General features: G+C 38.7%; 1 protein-coding gene across 1 annotated transcript in view; it reads right to left on the bottom strand.

Annotated features, from left to right (window-relative positions):
• LOC132887638 (ryanodine receptor 1-like) overlaps window positions 1-17470 on the bottom strand; it is a 239010-nt gene that overhangs the window by 80925 nt on the left and 140615 nt on the right. Inside the window, exon 72 of the mRNA XM_060923104.1 lies at window positions 5713-5883. Coding sequence (XP_060779087.1) covers window positions 5713-5883 — 171 coding nt within the window. The remainder of the gene's footprint in view (window positions 1-5712; window positions 5884-17470) is intronic.

The raw sequence follows: 17470 nt of genomic DNA, 5'->3' as shown, positions 1-17470 counted from the left end.
CACTCAGCAGTAGGGATAACAAGCAAAAAATGGACTTGCATATTGTGATATGAAATATGATGTATTATCATACATATAGGATACTTTTTCGATGTAATAAAAATGTGTTCTATTCCCTTCTAGCAGGTTTCATTCATTTGGTTCGATAGCATGCAATATTGTTAGTATGTCACTTATCCTACATGTGAATGAGAATGAGCGTTGAATATGGTTTACGATATTGCATGGCTGTCAAGACAACATGACATCACACCTTGGAGACGTAAAACTTCCGCACTACTGAGCGACTGGGGCAATTTGTAAACAAGCATGTCCACCAGCTTTGCTTCGTGAAATATGAAAGATTTTAAGAATTTTGAAAGAGAAAGATGCATTGTACACCCAAAAATAATAATATTGGCTGCCTTTTTTTTCATGGTATAGCAGATATATTCCATTCAGCTACTCGTCTTCGACTCATTCAGTATCAGGCTAGCTGAATGGAATATATCTGATATACCACTCAACGTCAACCAATATTATTTAATTATGATATTTTGGGATTGCATCTTTTAAAATTATTACTTGACCAGTTTCTCACACATTCCACTGGTGTTGTCTGATGGTGACGTGCTCCGTGTGCCGGTCGTGACATTAGTGATTTGTTTATATCAGTAAATTAGACGCTAATGTGGCCTACTGAAATGTGATATTTTAATTACCGATTAAAATTTCAGTCATAAAATTGTAAACTAGTGCATTTTTGAGAAGGTGAGCTTAGTTCAAATTTCTAAATTCTGAACAATGAACATGAACTAGTTCATTTTAATCTTTGAACTAGCTGTCATTCAATGTGAACTTGCACAACACTGATAATTATCCTTACCCTAACGCTGCAGAATTCTCCAATCTGGTTGTCCAGAAGGTGTTGATTAATATTCTACAACATCACTTCTGATAGTAGTTTCAATCACAAGTTTATATGAATACACGTCTTGTAAAGCATCTTGTAATACAATAACGAACTACAGCTAATAATATGCAGATTAAAACTCACAGGGTGCTTAACAATATCTTCTGAGAACAATATCTCTTCCGAGAACTTCCACACACGTCACTTCCTCTGGCGGGAAATTTCGGAAAGGCGGTGAGGTGAGGGAAGGACTCTCCAAACATTTTACCGAATTGGATGGCTTTATTGGTGAATTATGCCACCAAAAAAGAACTTTACAGCCGAGGAAGGCGAGGACATTAAAAAGTCACTCCACTTTCTGGCAGAAGAAGTTTCTGTTATTAAACAGCAACAGAAAACCATCATGGACCTGGTGACGGAAGTGAAGTCACTCAGGCTGCAGAACGCCGAGAAGGACCGGCGTCTCGCCCACCTGGAGAGCAGAGTTGCTGATTTAGAACAGTACACCAGGATGAACGACGTCATCGTCACTGGGATTCAGATTAAACCCCGGTCATATGCAAAAGCAGTATCAAGGGAGGGAGAATCTGATGAACTGGGCAGCAACTCCGTGGAGCAACAAGTGTCGGCATTCCTACATTCAAAGGGAATCGATATTGATTGCAACAATGTCGAGGCCTGCTACATTCTACCCAGGAGAGACAAGGAGAACACTGCCATCATCATGAGATTCATCAGCTGGAAACATAAAGCTACATTGCTGAAACAAGGAAGGAAACTGAAAGGAACAAACGTCTACATCAACGAGCACCTGACAAAACGCAATGCTGACATCGCCAGAAAAGCAAGACAACTGAAGAAAGAAAATAAAATTCAATCTACATGGATCACCAACTGCAAAGTATTCATTAAGCTGAACGGGACACCAGAGGAGGCGAGAGTTCTGGCCATACGGAATATTGAGGACTTGGACAAATACCAGTGATGCTATTGGGACTGTATGGTAATCAATACCGACATGACACTACACCAAACTCAACCATGACACACACCGAAATAACTCTTTCATCCATTACCCGGAACACTACTCGGCTCACGCAAATGCTTGTTGATTATGAAAACCTGGAACTGAAACCACATGAATTCATTGACCATAAACTATTGGATACAGAAAATGACATAGACCTGGACAATAACTTTTTCTCAACCATTAATGACAATTGCCACTATTACACAGAGGAACAGTACAATCAGTCCACTCAGGCTGTGGGAAAATGATCAATAATACACTTCAACAGCAGAAGCATGTACACTAACTTCAAACACATCAAGAAATACTTAAGTCAGTTTACTCATCCATTCAGCATAATTGCCATCTCAGAGACCTGGACTGACCTGGAGAAAGGAGTGGATTTCGAACTGGCTGGATATGAATTTAATTATATAAACAGGAAAAATAAAGGTGGAGGAGGAGTGGCAGTGTATGTGGACTGTAATTTGAATTATAAGTTAATAGATGGCATGACAACGGTGATTGATAACTTATTAGAATCTTTAACAATCGAAATTAATATTGAAAAAAGTAGAAATGTATTAATTAGCTGTATATATAGAGCGTCAGAAACTATAGAGGCGTTTAAGGACTGGGTAGAAAAGATAATAGATAATAAAAAAGTTATCTTCATTTGTGGGGATACTAATATTGATCTGTTGAACCCTAATAAGCACAGTATGACTGAGGAATTTATTAATACCATGTACAGTATGAGTCTCCACCCAAAAATTACCAGACCCACCAGAATTACTGACCATAGTGCTACCTTAATAGATAATATATTTACCAATGATCTAGATAATAACATTATAAGTAGAATATTAATCAATGATATTAGTGATCACCTACCAGTTTTTACAATTTATGACTATAATCATAAGAGAAATGTGATAGACCATGAACTTAAGTATAGAAGAGTTAGGACTGAGGAAGCCATGTTTGCATTAAATATTAATGCAAGACTGGGAATCAGTTTATATAGATAATAGCATTGATAGAGCATATGATAACTTTTTAAGTATATTCAAATTATTATATGATAAAAATTGCCCACTGAAGCAATATAGTACAAAACAAAACTGTAATGACCAACCTTGGATTACTAAGGGATTACAAAATGCCTGTAAGAAGAAAAATGTTCTATATGGAGAATTTATTAAATTAAGAACCAAAGAGGCAGAAAATAAATATAAAAAATATAAAAACAAGTTAACGAGTATCATAAGGAGATGTAGGAAGGATTATTATGGTAAATTAATATATAATAACAAAAATAATATTAAAGGAATATGGAATATATTAAATAGTATTATTAAAGATGGCTCTGGACAAATACATTACCCTAAATACTTCTGTCATTATGGTATTGAAAATTATAACATGGATGTAGTTGTTAATAGTTTTAATATATTTTTTGTTAATGTTGGACCAAGATTAGCTCAAAATATCTCTGATCCGGTAACAACTGATGATTGTATAGATAATATTTTCAAGAGGAATTCTTGTTCTATGTTTCTTACACCAGTCGATGAGAAGGAAATTATTGATATAGTTAATAAATGTAGTAATAAAATATCCACAGATTGTAATGATATTGATATGAAACTAGTGAAAACTATTATTGGGGGGATTTCTAAACCATTAACATACATCTGTAACTTGTCATTTCAAACCGGTACATTTCCAAGCAATATGAAAATAGCAAAAGTAATTCCATTGTATAAATCTGGGGACAAACACAACTTCACAAATTACAGACCTGTTTCTTTACTTCCTCAATTCTCCAAAATTCTTGAAAAACTATTCAATAACATTAGATAAATTCATTGAAAAATACAAACTACTCAGTGATAGTCAATATGGATTTAGAGCAAGTAGATCAACAGAGATGGCACTAATGGAATCAGTTGAAGAAATCAGCAACTCTACAGATGATAAATATGTCGCTGGGATATTTATTGATCTTCAAAAAGCTTTTGATACTATTAATCATGATATATTAATTAATAAGATGGAACAATATGGGATAAGGGGAGTTGTATTAAATTGGATAAGAAGTTATTTGAGCAACAAGACACAATTTGTGAAGTTGGGTGACTCTGTCTCAACTCGTTTGAATATTGATTGTGGTGTCCCTCAGGGGTCAGTATTGGGTCCTAAACTGTTTATTCTTTATATAAATGATATGTGCAATGTATCAAAAATATTTAAGATGGTATTATTTGGAGATGACACAAATATGTTTTGTTCTGGAACAAATTTACATGAGTTAGAAAACATAATCTCTTCAGAATTGTACAGGTTAAAAAGTTGGTTTGATCGAAATAAATTATCATTAAATCTGTCTAAAACAAAAATTATGTTATTTAATAATTATAAAATAAATAGGGCAATAAATGTACAGGTAGAGGGTGTTGATATTGAAAGAGTTTCTAATAATAAATTTCTTGGGGTAATAATAGATAATAGAATTACTTGGAAATTACATATAAAATACATACTAATGAAACTATCAAGAAGCATATCTGTGTTGAGTATAGCTAAGCACGTCCTGGACTATAATTCACTCCGCATTCTTTACTGTTCCCTGGTTTTACTGTACTTAAATTACTGCTCAGTGGTGTGGGGAAATACATATAAATGTTCACTTCATGCAATAACTATACTTCAAAAAAAAGCTATAAGAATAATTCATAGTGCTGGTTACCAAGATCATACTAATTCACTATTCTTAAATTCAAAATGTTTAAAATTCAGGGATATTATAGAATATAAAACTGCCTTAGTAATGTACAAAGTAAGGAATTATAAAGTACCAAGTAATATCCAAATAATGTTCTCGGATAGAGAGGGGGGCTATAATTTTAGGGGGAAATTGGAATTTATAATTCGCACTGCTAGGACAATGTTAAAAATGTTCAGTATTTCTATTTGTGGAGTAAAGCTATGGAATAGTTTGAATGTGGAGCTCATGAAATGTACAACTATTATAAACCAGTTAAAAAAAAAGGTATAAGGAACAGATCTTTATGAGGTTTAGGGAGGAGGAATTACAATAACATGCTATTGATAATATAAGTTTATGTATGTGGGTATGGGTACATATGGATATATTATATAAAAAGTGAGTCTTTTATATATATATATATATATATATATATATATATATATATATATATATATATATATATATGCATAATTGTACATAATATATAAGCATAATATGCATAGTTATGATCTGGGTGTCTGTGTACGTATGGATGTGTATAATTATAGGTATGTGTATATGTATGTACTGTATGTATTGTATGTGTGTATATGTGCATAAGTATTTGTATATATGATTTGATTTGGTCGATATTATACCATGTTGGTATGTTGGTATGTTTTTTTTTTGTTGATTTTGCTTTCTTTTGTGTATATATAGTTTATTATGGTGGAAAGTGACATTTGATTAACGGTGGTATAGAGGGTTAGGATTTGATAAGTTATTTACTTCTTCCTAATCCTTTCCAAACATTATTATGTTACTGCCTTGTGGCTACGCTATTCTGTTTGTTTATGATGATGTTTTGATGATTGCATTTTTTTTTTTTATATCTTCTTTACTGTTCGGAATAAAGCACTCAATCAATCAAAAACTAAGAAAAAAGCATATAACTGATATAATTGATAATTCATGTTGATGTTTAATTTTCGGGTTGATTATTTTCCAACAAAAGGACTTTTATTCCTTGCTTATCGATTGCAATGAGTCTCTCTTTACCAGAGAATAGCGAATCTTCGCCATGCTGATGAGTTCTTGATCTGCAGGAGAACACATATTTAGACCAATGGGCAGGAGTTTCTTCAGAGCAGCTACAATCAGCGAGGTTTGCACCGAGTAGCGATCACCACGCCGTTTCTTCTTCGTACGTTCTGCATCAGCGCCACCACCCTGTAAAGATCTCATGTAGTTAGATGGTACACAGGAATATTTTTGAAGAGTCCTATTCCTGGGCAACGCATAGCATTTTTATTTTTCCCTGGTATTGGGTGAAGGAAAAAAAAAAGTGTTTTTATACATATATACACACTAAGTGGCAATACAGAAAAAGTTCCAATGTATCAGCTATATATACCTGAATATAATATATTGAACTGTACACTATTTCTACATCACTCTTAAAAGAAAAACAACAACAACACACTTTTGTAACATGCTGAAAAAGTTAAAAAATATATTTAAAAAAAACCTACCACAACAATACTACTATATGCAATAAAAAAAAGTTCCAAGATTTCAGTGATATTTACCTGAAAATAAAATACTGAAATGTAAAATATTTGTAAATTGGTCATTTTTAAAATTTTGGAACCTGTGGCATTTTCATTTTTTCTCGTTTTCCTTTTTTTGTAACTTTATAGCTTTTTTTGAAAAAAAAAAGAGTGAGGATTATTTCTTAAAAAAACAACTTTGTAACATGCTGAAAAAAAATATATATATACACACACATACATATATATACTGTATATATATATATATATATATATATATATATATATATATATACACACACACACATATATATATATATATATATATATATATATATATATATATATATATATATATATATATATATAAAATCCACCACAAAAATGCTATTGCTGGCTAAAAAAAAATAAAAGGTCCAAGATTTCAGTGACATTTACCTGAAAATAAAATACTGAAATGTAAAGTATTTCTAAATTGCCCATTTTTTAAATTTTGTAGCATGTGGCATTTTCGTTTTTTCTCTTTTTCCTTTTTTTTCCTTTTTTTTGCAAAAAAGAGTGACAGTTATTTATAAGAAAAAAAAGCTGAAAAAAGTTAAAAAGATATTGGAAAAAAAATCTACCATAAAAATACTACTGATGGAAAAAAAAAAATTCCAAGATTTCAGTGATATTTACCTGAAAATAAAACACTGAAAATGTTAAATATTTCTACATTGCCCATTTTTAAAATTTTGTAGCATGTGGCATTTTTATTTTTCCTCCTTTTCCATATTTCTTTTAATTTAATTTTTTCCATTATAACAATTTATTTATTTATTTATTTATTTACCTATCTATCTTTTTTTTTAAGAATGAGGGTGATTTGTGTTGTGGGTCAATGAACAATGTTACTGTACTATTCTTCTTTTGGGTAACACCATGCTTTTCAGGCAAATGTTAAACAATAAAACCCAATACAAGCTAATACAGTGCATAAAACTTGGGCATTGCAATTGCAGAAATGCATTTTAGAGGCAGCGCGAGTTAGAAATGAAAGAGCAGGTTGGAGAAAATGTTGCTACACACCCCACATTTCCCGTGTTAGTTCCCCACCCTGTGGCATAGCACACTCAAAAACAAGCATCAGGCTACAGGAACCTTCTGTCTCACCCTGAACCCTTGCATTCACCTACACACACAAATACACACAATCCACTGCTGCAAGTGCAGGTGCAGGACCCAATTACTGACTGTTATCTGCTGCTGTGTGAGGGTGTGTGTGCATGTGTGCATGTGCTTATGTGTGTTAGGCAAGGAGGGACCAGAGATCACAGGTAATGCTTCACTAATGACCATCTTCCAGCCCAGAAGCAAAGTGTGTGTGATTCTCAAGCCTGGCCTCCTTAAATTGAGAGGATATACAGTGCGGCAAAAAAGTATTTAGTCAGCCACCAATTGTGCAAGTTCTCCCACTTAAAAAGATGAGAGAGGCCTGTAATTTTCATCATAGGTACACTTCAACTATGAGAGACAGAATGGAGGGAAAGAATCCAGGAAATCACATTGTAGGATTTTTAATGAATTAATTGGTAAATTCCTCAGTAAAATAAGTATTTGGTCACCTACAAACAAGCAAGATTTCTGGCTCTCACAGACCTGTAACTTCTTCTTTAAGAGGCTCCTCTGTCCTCCACTCGTTACCTGTATTAATGGCACCTGTTTGAACTCGTTATCAGTATAAAAGACACCTGTCCACAACCTCAAACAGTCACACTCCAAACTCCACTATGGCCAAGACCAAAGAGCTGTCAAAGGGCACCAGAAACAAAATTGTAGACCTGCACCAGGCTGGGAAGACTGAATCTGCAATAGGTAAGCAGCTTGGTGTGAAGAAATCAACTGTGGGAGCAATTATTAGAAAATGGAAGACATACAAGACCACTGATAATCTCCCTCGATCTGGGGCTCCACGCAAGATCTCACCCCGTGGGGTCAAAATGATCACAAGAACGGTGAGCAAAAATCCCAGAACCACATGGGGGGACCTAGTGAATGACCTGCAAAGAGCTGGGACCAAAGTAACAAAGGCTACCATCAGTAACACACTACGCTGCCAGGGACTCAAATCCTGCAGTGCCAGACGTGTCCCCCTGCTTAAGCCAGTACATGTCCAGGCCCGTCTGAAGTTTGCTAGAGAGCATTTGGATGATCCAGAAGAGGACTGGGAGAATTCCATATGGTCAGATGAAACCAAAATAGAACTTTTTGGTAAAAACTCAACTTGTCGTGTTTGGAGGAGAAAGAATGCTGAGTTGCATCCAAAGAACACCATACCTACTGTGAAGCATGGGGGTGGAAACATCATGCTGTTTTTCTGCAAAGGGACCAGGACGACTGATCCGTGTAAAGGAAAGAATGAATGGGGCCATGTATCATGAGATTTTGAGCGAAAACCTCCTTCCATCAGCAAGGGCATTGAAGATGAAACATGGCTGGGTCTTTCAGCATGACAATGATCCCAAACACACCACCCGGGCAACGAAGGAGTGGCTTCGTAAGAAGCATTTCAAGGTCCTGGAGTGGCCTAGCCAGTCTCCAGATCTCAACCCCATAGAAAATCTTTGGAGGGAGTTGAAAGTCCGTGTTGCCCAGCGACAGCCCCAAAACATCACTGCTCTAGAGGAGATCTGCATGGAGGAATGGGCCAAAATACCAGCAACAGTATGTGAAAACCTTGTGAAGACTTAAAGAAAATGTTTGACCTCTGTCATTGCCAACAAAGGGTATATAACAAAGTATTGAGATGAACTTTTGTTATTGACCAAATACTTATTTTCCACCATAATTTGCAAATACATTCTTTAAAAATCAGACAATGTGATTTTCTGGATTTTTTTTCTCATTTTGTCTCTCATAGTTGAGGTATACCTATGATGAAAATTACAGGCCTCTCTCATCTTTTTAAGTGGGAGAACTTGCACAATTGGTGACTGACTAAATACTTTTTTGCCCCACTGTAAGCCCATAGACATTTAAAGAGGATTGAGTGGGTGAGTTGGGTGACATCATCATCTACAGCTAGGGAACACTTTAACCCTGCGTAGTAAGAGTGACATAACCATGTCATAAAGGTTTCATGGAAAATGGCACATGCTGTCATAAGTTTATTACCTCTACCAACTTTGTTGGAAGAGGTTATGTTTTCCCCTCCATTTGTTTGTTTATTTTTTGTGCCCAACGTAACTTAAAAAGTAGTGAATGCATTTTGATGAAATTTGGTGGAAAGGTGAGCCATGGGCCAAGGAACAACTGATTAGATTTTGATGCAAATCTGGGTATGTATGCAGATCCAGGATCCAGATGTATGTGCAGATTTGGGAGTGTTTAGTGTTTTCAACGCATCTCGAAAAGTAGTGAACAGATTTGGGTAAAATTTGGTGGAAAGGTGAGCCATGGGCCAAGGGACACATGTTTAGATTTTGATGCAAATCTGGATATGTATGCAGATTTGGGATTTTTTGTGTGTGTTTTCAACGCATCTCAAAAAGTAGTGAATGGATTTGGGTAAAAGTTGGTGGAAAGGTGAGCCATGGGCCAAGGAACAATTGATTAGATTTTGATGCAAATCTGGGTATGTTTGCAGATCCAGGATCCAGATATGTATGCAGATTTGGGATTTTTTTTGTGTGTGTGTCTGTTTTCAATGCATCTCAAAAAGTAGTGAACGGATTTGGATGAGATTTGGTGGACAACTTTAGGATTATCCTAAATTCAAGTGATTTGATTTTGATGTTGATAATATATGGCTTGGTGGAGGTATGCACATTACCATGTGCCCTTCATTTTGTTTAATTATATTACCATTATGAGAATCTATAGAATATAGTTTATACTATGGCTATGACCATGACCATATTTGTTCCCCTAGGCAGGTATCAGTTATTTTATTTTAAATGACATCCCTGTTAAATAGCTCCAACTCTAATGTTTACATTAATGCAATTGATCTAATATGTCATTTTTTCTGCAACTACGTACACAGCGACTTATTATGGGTGCTCAATATAAAGGGATTCTAAAAAGATGTTTAATTACTGATATGGTGAAGCTTTCTGTGAGGAGGTTTATTTCTGTATGGAGTATATTTACCAATTTAGGAAGGAGTCTTCAGTGTCAGTGCTTGTTACACTCAAAGGGTTTTTGTTTTCTACCACTGGACCACTGGACAAGTCTTCAGGACTGGAGCCAATCAGCACGTGCAATTGCTCATATCCAGTGAATGAGGATAGAATATAGTGCTGTAATTCCTACACCATCATGTTCAGCTCATATACAGTATTATGTCAATATTGAAATATTTATGGACCCAACTAACATATCATGACAACTCATGACAGCCTATGACACATGACAAGTTTATGTTATTCTTATGATAACGTTGTGTTATTCTTATGATACAAAGACCAGGTAAAGTGTTACCTAAATCTGCAATCTAGGTCAATTAATTCAAATAAGCTGACTGAAAGCTATTTTAGAAGTACAATGCTTTGTGTGAATTAAAAGGGGGGTCAGTATCAGATGAGAAATGGGATGAAATTATAAAGTTATGCCCACCCCTTCCACAAACTACCCCCATTTTCCATGATGCCACACTCACAATTTACAAAATATTGTCTGAACTCTATGAACAGATGAATAATGGGCAATGATGTCTGTGAATATTCTCATCCATCCAGGTCATAGTAACCTCAAGAAAATTGAATTAAACGCAACTGGACTTGGTTTTAAGTTTTTGAAGATGTTTCACCTCTCATCCAAGAGGCTTCTTCAGTTCACTTCATCAGCTTGTCTGACTAAACTGGGCTAGTCTGACCAGCTGGTGTGAGTACCCAGGTATTTAATCTCTGCGGAGTCGTTCTCAAGGCCACTTTTGTTTCTTTGGTGCTCCAGGGTGTGATAAAGTCTTCGGAGTCAACTTTGTTTGTGCTCCATTCTGTTGTAATGATAGTCGTTTGGGGTTGTACGAGTTGCTGGAGTCACATGAGGCCATTTGTGAACAACTGTTGTTCTTGGAGGCGAAGGTGTGAAATATCCTGGGTAGGGATGAAAAGACAGCATTGTAAGTGGGAGATAGGAGGTGTCGCAGACCTCCTCCTCCTCTGTTGAGGGATTTTTTTTTTCCAATTTCACATTTTGACCCACTGGTTTAGATATGTGGACAACTCATGGGTCAAAAACAAACTCCAAGGGGTGCAAGCATTCACCGAACACATCAACTCAGTGGACAGAAACATCAAGTTCACCAGGGAAGATGTTAAGGATAATAGTTTGCCTTTCTTGGACTTCTCCATATTGGAGAAGACAGGGGCCTCCACATTGGGGTATCCAGGAAACCCATACACACACCAATACCTACTTTTTGACTCGCACCACACACCGGAACACAAGCTAGGTGTTATCAGAACCCTACAATACAGGGCTGATAACATACCCACCAGCACTCAGGCCAAAGAGGAAGAGCACAAACACCTGAGGGAGGACCTTAAAACTTGTGGTTACCCCAGTTGGACCTTTGTGAAAACGGCAACATGTTCCAGAAAGAACACCAACACTGTGGAAGAGGAGAAGCATAACAAGCACAAGAGCATTGTTATCCTGTATGTGTCTGGGGTATCTGAGAAACTCAGGAGACTCTTTAACAAGCACTGTATTCTTGTATTTTTTAAACCCAGTAACATACTCAGACAAAGACTAGTACACCCCAAAGACCGTATACCACACACCCAGAAAAGCAACCTGGTGTATGCTGTCCAATGCAGCAAAGAATGCTCGGACCTATACATTGGTGAAACCAAACAACCACTAAACAAATATATGGCCCAACACAGGAGGGCCAACTCTTCAGGCCAAGACTCTGCTGTCTGTTTACACCTAAAGGAGAAGACACACTCCTTTGAGGACAGCAATGTACACATTTTGGACAGGGAAGACAGATGATTTGTTAAGACAGGAGATTTCACACCATAACCTCCAAGAACAACGGTCATTCACAAATGCCCTGATGTAACTTCAGCAACTCTAACAACCCCACATGACTGTCAAACAGAATGGAGCATGAATGAAGTTGACTCCAAAGACTTTGGCCCTGTCCACACGGCAATGGATTCAGGTGAATCTGATAAAAATTTTTATTGTTTCGGCCTGGCGTCCACACAGCACCGGCGTTTTGGGTGCCCCAAAACGATATTTTCTGAGAACGGGTTCCAGAGTGGAAAAATCTGGCAACGGCGCCGTTGCGAAGTCGTCTGGATGAGTAGAACGGATTTGTTTACGATGACATCACAACCACATGACTAGAACAAGCAGCACTCTCGCGCGCATCATTCGTAACAACAACAGCAACAATGGATAAGAATCTTTATTATCAGATAAGAATCTTTTGAAATTGTTTACACATTAACCTGACTGACCTGCCAGACAGACAATTTACACCTGCTTTGATGAACAGAAAGTACAGCCTTCCACACAAAGCAACAGTTACCTGACTATAATGGAGGCAGAGGGGAAAAGGGTCAGAAGACCCTTCAACAGACTGTTTTGTATGAACCACTGCATTGCATTCACTTTTGTATACAGCTTTTCTTTTAAATAAACAAGGAACTGAACCATTTCTTGAATTTCTTTTTTTTTTTTTATTGGATAAGACTGCTCTTCAAAATGTTCACACACAATATAAAAAGGTATATAAATTATATAAAAATGCTTTTCAAAATGTTCACACACAATAAGAAAATTAAGTTATATAAAACTATGCAGGCGGCACGGTGATGTAGTGGTTAGCGCTGTCGCCTCACAGCAAGAAGGTCCTGGGTTCGAGCCTCATGGCCGGCGAGGGCCTTTCTGTGCGGAGTTTGCATGTTCTCCCCGTGTCCGCGTGGGTTTCCTCCGGGTGCTCCGGTTTCCCCCACAGTCCAAAGACATGCAGGTTAGGTTAACTGGTGACTCTAAATTGACCGTAGGTGTGAATGTGAGTGTGCATGGTTGTCTGTGTCTATGTGTCAGCCCTGTGATGACCTGGCGACTTGTCCAGGGTGTACCCTGCCTTTCGCCCGTAGTCAGCTGGGATAGGCTCCAGCTTGCCTGCGACCCTGTAGAAGGATAAAGCGGCTAGAGATAATGAGATGAGAAAACTATGCACACTAATAAAACTAATTTGTACACACAGAAGGCACGATTTCCTCGCGTAGTCGCAGCCATCTTCTTGTTGTTGTTGTGTGTTTGTTCCTGTGAGTGCTTCACGCCGGGTAGAAGAAGGGGTTTATGCGCATGCGTCCTACTTCTTCTATTGTTCTGGTGTCTCCGATGGGACCGTCTTACAGCGCCCGTAGAGGTGTGGCATGTGTATTGCATCGTTTTCAGCAAGCGTTGCGTTGCCATATGTACCTGATATTTTACTGATCCGTTGCCCATGTGGACGCGATATTTTTTTTACCCGCTAAAAAAAAAAATCTCGTTGCCGTTGTCGTGTGGATGTAGCCTTTATCACACCCTGGAGCACGAAAGAAACAGTGACATCAGTGGCCTTGAGAACGACTCCACAGAGATTAAATACCTGGGTACTCACACCAGCTGGTCAGACTAGCCCAGTCTAGTCAGACAAGCTGATGAAGTGAACTGAAGAAGCCTCTTGGATGAGAGGTGAAACATCTTAGTCCATTTGTGTTTGATTCAATTTTCTTGAAATGGGCAATGATGTATTTGTATTTGTATAAAGAATAGCTAAAAAGATCAGGTGATTAACGGGGAACTCTGCAAGAAAGCTTCACCACCAAAGAAAATGCAACAGGGAAAGAAAATAAAAAAAAAAAAAAGAATGAGAAAAGAGGTAAACTGCAACGATCTGCAGCAAACAAGATCCAGCAGGTGGCAATCCCATCAAACTCATCAACTCATTGGCAGGGCAATGGGACTCAAACCCAGCAGCAAATGAGCAGCTGAACAGAGTGCCATGATCCTGATCCTGCAAACTAGAGCTGAGAACTTTCATCAAATGCTGTCAAATGCCTGCTCACACACACGCACTGGCAACAGATGAGTTCTTAAAATGTAGCATTTTACAGTACGTTAAGGATTTGTCCACAGCTAAAGGACATCCCTATGATATCTGATTGGCCTTATCACTGTGTAATTCCAATAAGAGAGTGTGTGTGTGTGGGGGGGGGTGTTTTTCCTGATGTGCCAGTGTGTGTGTGCAAGTTTGATAGAAAGCCTCGGCGATGTGGTGCCATGCGAAACAGCACAGCTTTTTGTCGTGCAGAAATGTATTCTGACCTCTCCATCCCCAGCCTAGAGAACCAGGCGTCCACACCAGGACAGAACGCACACACACATACAGAATTCGCTGTTAATATCCTGGCTCCACGTGTATTCAGAGACAAAAACAATAATACCAGAAACAACAAGAAATACCGCTGCTGTATACCAACAATTTTTCTTTGAATAAAGCAAGCAGATGATGACAAAAGAACAAGCACTTGGTTGCACTGCTAACTAGCTAACTTTTACACAATATTCTCATCTTCGAGCTACATTTCTGACACAAATAGAACAGTATTAAACATTACGGGTGTGTGACATGAAAAAAAAAACATGAGCACACTTTAAAAATTCATAAGACAGAGAATAATGCCTATAACAATATTAAAGGTCCCATGGCATGAAATTTTCACTTTCTGAGGTTTTTTAACGTTAAAATGAGTTCCTCTGACCTTCTTAAGTCACCCCAGTGGCTAGAAATTTCATAATGTGTAAACCAAACTATGCCCAACATTTGAGAATGGCGCGTCAAAACGGCGCGTTGATAAGCTCTTCCCTTTACTACGTCAGCAAGGGAGATGATCCCCACACCCCCCCTCTGGATTCCCACCCACTGTATGGATTGCCCCACCCAGTTGTAGTGAGGAGACCATAGAGGACACAACAACATGGCATCACCTAAGCGAGCGAAACATGGAAATTGCGCTGTACATGGATGTGACAACACAGAAAAGAGTCTGTTTTTACTGCCGACGGGAGAGCCCCTGAAGACGCAGTGGCTTAATTTTATTTACTTCAATAATACGCCGTCGAGTCTACCTAAGACGGTGTATGTTTGTCGGAAGCATTTTCCTGAGGAATGTTTCCACAACTTGGGACAGTACAGGGCAGGTTTTGCACATCAACTGTCACTTAAGCCTGGGTCCGTACCAAGCATCCCTGCCGCATCAGCCACAAACACCGAACAAGTAAGTGTATAACTGGTTGTTTTGCCGTGTTTTAAAATCGGTGCGTTAGCCTAGCAATGGCTACATTAGCTGTGCAGCTAACCGCTTCCTGCAGTTAGCCAGGTAATCTGCACTACAAAACTAAAGAGCATGCAGCATGCTCTGTTAAACTGAGTTTAGTCTGGAAATTGACTGTAACTTATGAGCTTATGTTTGACTATTGCTCCGCAATGCATGTCTTTTGTTGGATAAGTGCTATGTTGCTGTAGTTGCTGCTTCTATCCTCTTTGGTTATGGAGTGCTTGTTCAAGCCTAGGGTATTATACGTTCGTAAACTACCACTCCGAACACTCTCACTCTCTGTTCTCTGTGTCACGTTGAGTTTACGAAAGGAGTCCGAGGGAGAATGGGGTTTTGTCTTAGCAGCGTGGCTACAGGCGCTGATAGCAGCGAGTATGTGTGTGCACAGCTTGGTCAAGCCCCTCCCCCTCCCCCCATGGCCCACCCCCACCCTCTACCCTTCCCCGCCTCCTGCTTCTCATTAGCAAAACGACGCACTGGGAAAAGCGCTGAAATGGGGCTTTCTCCCAGGAGGCTATATTTACGTGCCGAGGGTTCATTTCGAGAAAGGCTGTGGATATAACATCCGGAAGCCTCCACGAGCCCGTTTAAAGCATCAACAAACCACCATGCCATGGGACCTTTAAGTTTTGCTAACAAAGTACTACTAAAAATATCTGTGCAAAAAGTGCCTTGCATAAATATGTACCCCCCTGTTACCATTCCTCTGATTAATATCCTCTTTACCCAGTGACTGACTTTTGGTGAATGGTCTCCTCTAGACAGAGTCATGGTTTTGTCATATCCTTTATCCATCCATCCATTACCTGTTCAGGGTCACAGGCAAGTTGGAGCCTATCCCAGCTGACTATTGGCGAGAGGCAGGATACATCCTGGACAAGTAACTGCACACTCATCTAATTATATGACCTCTCACGGCATCTGGTTTCACTAGAACTCATTTTTGGATTTCACAGCAGTGGGAATGAATACTTTTGCAATCATGACTTTTATATTGTTTATTCTGTTAATATTTTTGCAAACTATATTGCAGCGGCGAACTGTTACTATTAGAGCTGGGACTTCAGCTCAGCCAAACCTTAGCCAGACACCAAAAAAGCAAAAGGGCAAAGGATTTTGTAAGGGATTAGCAGCAGGCTGCCAGGTCGCTCTGTTGTGTGTAGCTCTTGATGTTGATTTTAAAAGTAACTAAGTAAATTACATCAGGAAATGAATACTTAATTCTGAGTGAAAGATACTGGAGCGAGCATGCAGCGTCGAAAAAGAGTCTGGAGACAGAAATCTTAGGTGGGGTTTACATTAGACCGTATCAGCGGATCATCAGATTAACGTTTTTAAAACGATTAGCGTGCACACAGCAACACCAATACACAATTTGCGTGCACACAGCAACACCAATACACGGATACGCTCGGCTCCGCAGGCATCCTGCGCTCCAAATCACTCCGCCCTGAACAGCGAGTGCCCTCTGGAGGGTGCGCACTCCGGCCCTGCGCAGCTCACAGAGCGCGCGAGTGAAGCGCACGAGCAGTGATTCGGGACTGAGCCGCTGTGTGTGTGATCCCAGTGCATATCACTTACCACTTGCAAGTGGAAGGATGGCAAGCCTAAAGACAATCATAACTACACAATGGGCAGTATTTGCATCAGTATTTGCAGTATTTTCATACTTTTATATTCTTTAATGAAAGGTGATACAAGGCGGAAGTCCGCGCCGTTTTTCAGCAGTCGCGTCACATGACCAACGCCAGCGAATCAGGAAGGTGGATGTCACAGTGACGTTGTCCAATGATGACGCCAGCTAGAGCTCAGCACAGCGTATCTGCGTATTCTCAATGTTTACACAGCACCTGACCAGACACGATCTAGATTGAATACGTGGACCCTGGCGGATTCCCGTTTCCCGGCGTTTTAATGTAAACGGACAGTGCATCCGCAAAG

This window comes from Neoarius graeffei, chromosome 6, assembly GCF_027579695.1.
Source record: "Neoarius graeffei isolate fNeoGra1 chromosome 6, fNeoGra1.pri, whole genome shotgun sequence".
Lineage (NCBI taxonomy): Eukaryota > Metazoa > Chordata > Actinopteri > Siluriformes > Ariidae > Neoarius > Neoarius graeffei.
Note: the sequence above shows the minus strand (reverse complement) of the source record. Positions and strands in the feature narration are given on the sequence as shown.